This window comes from Sphaeroforma arctica (genome assembly GCF_001186125.1).
Source record: "Sphaeroforma arctica JP610 unplaced genomic scaffold supercont1.5915, whole genome shotgun sequence".
Classification (NCBI taxonomy): Eukaryota; class Ichthyosporea; order Ichthyophonida; genus Sphaeroforma; species Sphaeroforma arctica.
Genome location: NW_014034643.1, coordinates 1 through 1,806, shown reverse-complemented (window position 1 = coordinate 1,806; position 1,806 = coordinate 1). Strand labels below are relative to the sequence as shown.

The following is a 1,806-nucleotide window of genomic DNA, read 5'->3' as shown; positions in this document are numbered from 1 at the left end:
GGGTGTGTAGTATAGGTGTGTGTGGGGATCGTTTGTGTGTTTGACCAGTGTACATCCAGCTCATAGTTTGGTCTCAAATGCTCGTGTTGTCGGCTGTAACCGCAGTTGCCAGATCTGGAAGACATCTGTGCCCACGCGCTGTTCTAAACCAACATCCGAGACCTAATCATATCTTTGGCATTTCTACCGCAAGTCTCCCTGTACACTCCCGTGCCTTATCATATCTATGGCATTTCTACCTTATCTATGGCATTTCTCCCTTACATATCCATACCTACCTACGCCCAGGCCCCTGCGCCCGAGCAATGGATGTCACTAGTGGAGGCGCACGGTCACGGCACACGCAAACGCGTGCCACAGTCAGTCACCACACAACTGCATGAGCTGATTATGATGGGCATGCGCACACGAGAGGGCATCCAGGACTCACCCACATGGCGACAGCTGACGGTATGGGGGAGTGTGTGTGTATGTAGTGGTGTTAGAGTGGGTGTGGAGATGTGTATGTAGGTACGTGTGTTGAGTGTTTCTCTACGGTATGGTGTGTGTGTGTGTTTGTAGTGGTGTTATAGGTGAATGTGGAGATGTGTATGTAGGTACGTGTGTTGAGCATTGCTTTATTGTATGTGTTGTATGTGTATGTAGTGGTGTTATAGGTGGATGTGGAGATGTGTATGTAGGTACGTGTGTTGAGCATTGATTTATTGTATGTGTTGTATGTGTATGTTGTGGTGTTATAGGTGGATGTGGAGATGTGTATGTAGGTACGTGTGTTGAGCATTGCGTTATTGTATGTGTTGTGTGTGTATGTAGTGGTGTTATAGGTGGGTGTGGAGATGTGTATGTAGGTACGTGTGTTGAGCATTGCTTTATTGTATCTGTTGTGTGTGTATGTAGCGGTGTTATAGGTGAATGTGGAGATGTGTATGTAGGTACGTGTGTTGAGCATTGCTTTACTGTATGTGTTGTGTACGTGTGTGGAGTGTTCTCTACGGTATGGTGTGTGTGTGTGTGTTTGTAGTGGTATTATAGGTGGGCGTGGAGATGTGTATGTAGGTACGTGTGTTGAGCGTTGTGGTGCTTTTGTATTTGTATAGATATAACCAGTGCATGTGTTCGTGTCGGGTGTAGTCATATCACACAAGTTGGGAGTGCACCTATGTGAACAATCCTTCGCAGAGTGGTTCTAGTTTCGCCCCGGTGCCTGTATATCTTCTCGCAGTATAATATCTGACTCACCACATCACCACTGCCACGTGTGTTATGTGTGGGCCCTTTCCAACCAGCACATCTACCCCCCATACCTACCTTACCAACCAGCTCATCTACCCCCCATACCTACCTTACCAACCAGCTCTTCTATTCCCCTATACCTACCTTACCGACCAGCTCATCTACCCTACCAATCAGCTCATCTACCCCCCATACCTACCTTACCAACCAGCACATCTACCCCCCATACCTACCTTACCAACCAGCTCATCTACCCCCCCTTACCTACACCATCCTCTCCCGCAATAGAACGGGCAATCGCCGTACGACCACTTTAACGCACGTGCCAGTGTGCAGCGCATGCAAGCGGCAGGGCTGGTTGTGTGTGATCTGCATCGGGCGACCATACGCCCAACCGCTGCGGGGGTGGCTGTTGCTGACTCTATTCTGTCTGAGATGTTGTAGGGCAAGGCAATGGACAGGAGTGCTTGGTTGAAAATGGGGAAGGAAAGGGTGGGTGTGGACAGTTTGGAACACATTGCAGCACGAGCGTGTATGGTCGTGTAGACTGGGAAGATTATATATATATATATA

General features: G+C 48.5%; 1 protein-coding gene across 1 annotated transcript; it reads left to right on the top strand.

Moving 5' to 3' along the window:
• Window positions 1–246: 246 nt before the first annotated feature.
• SARC_15307 (hypothetical protein) lies at window positions 247–1,788 on the top strand (the record flags this gene model as incomplete). The annotated part of the gene is made up of 2 exons (XM_014290567.1): window positions 247–450; window positions 1,522–1,788. The coding sequence occupies 2 exons, from the start codon at window positions 247–249 to the stop codon at window positions 1,675–1,677; spliced, it is 360 nt and encodes a 119-aa protein (XP_014146042.1). The 3' UTR covers window positions 1,678–1,788.
• Between the last annotated feature and the right edge of the window lie 18 nt (window positions 1,789–1,806).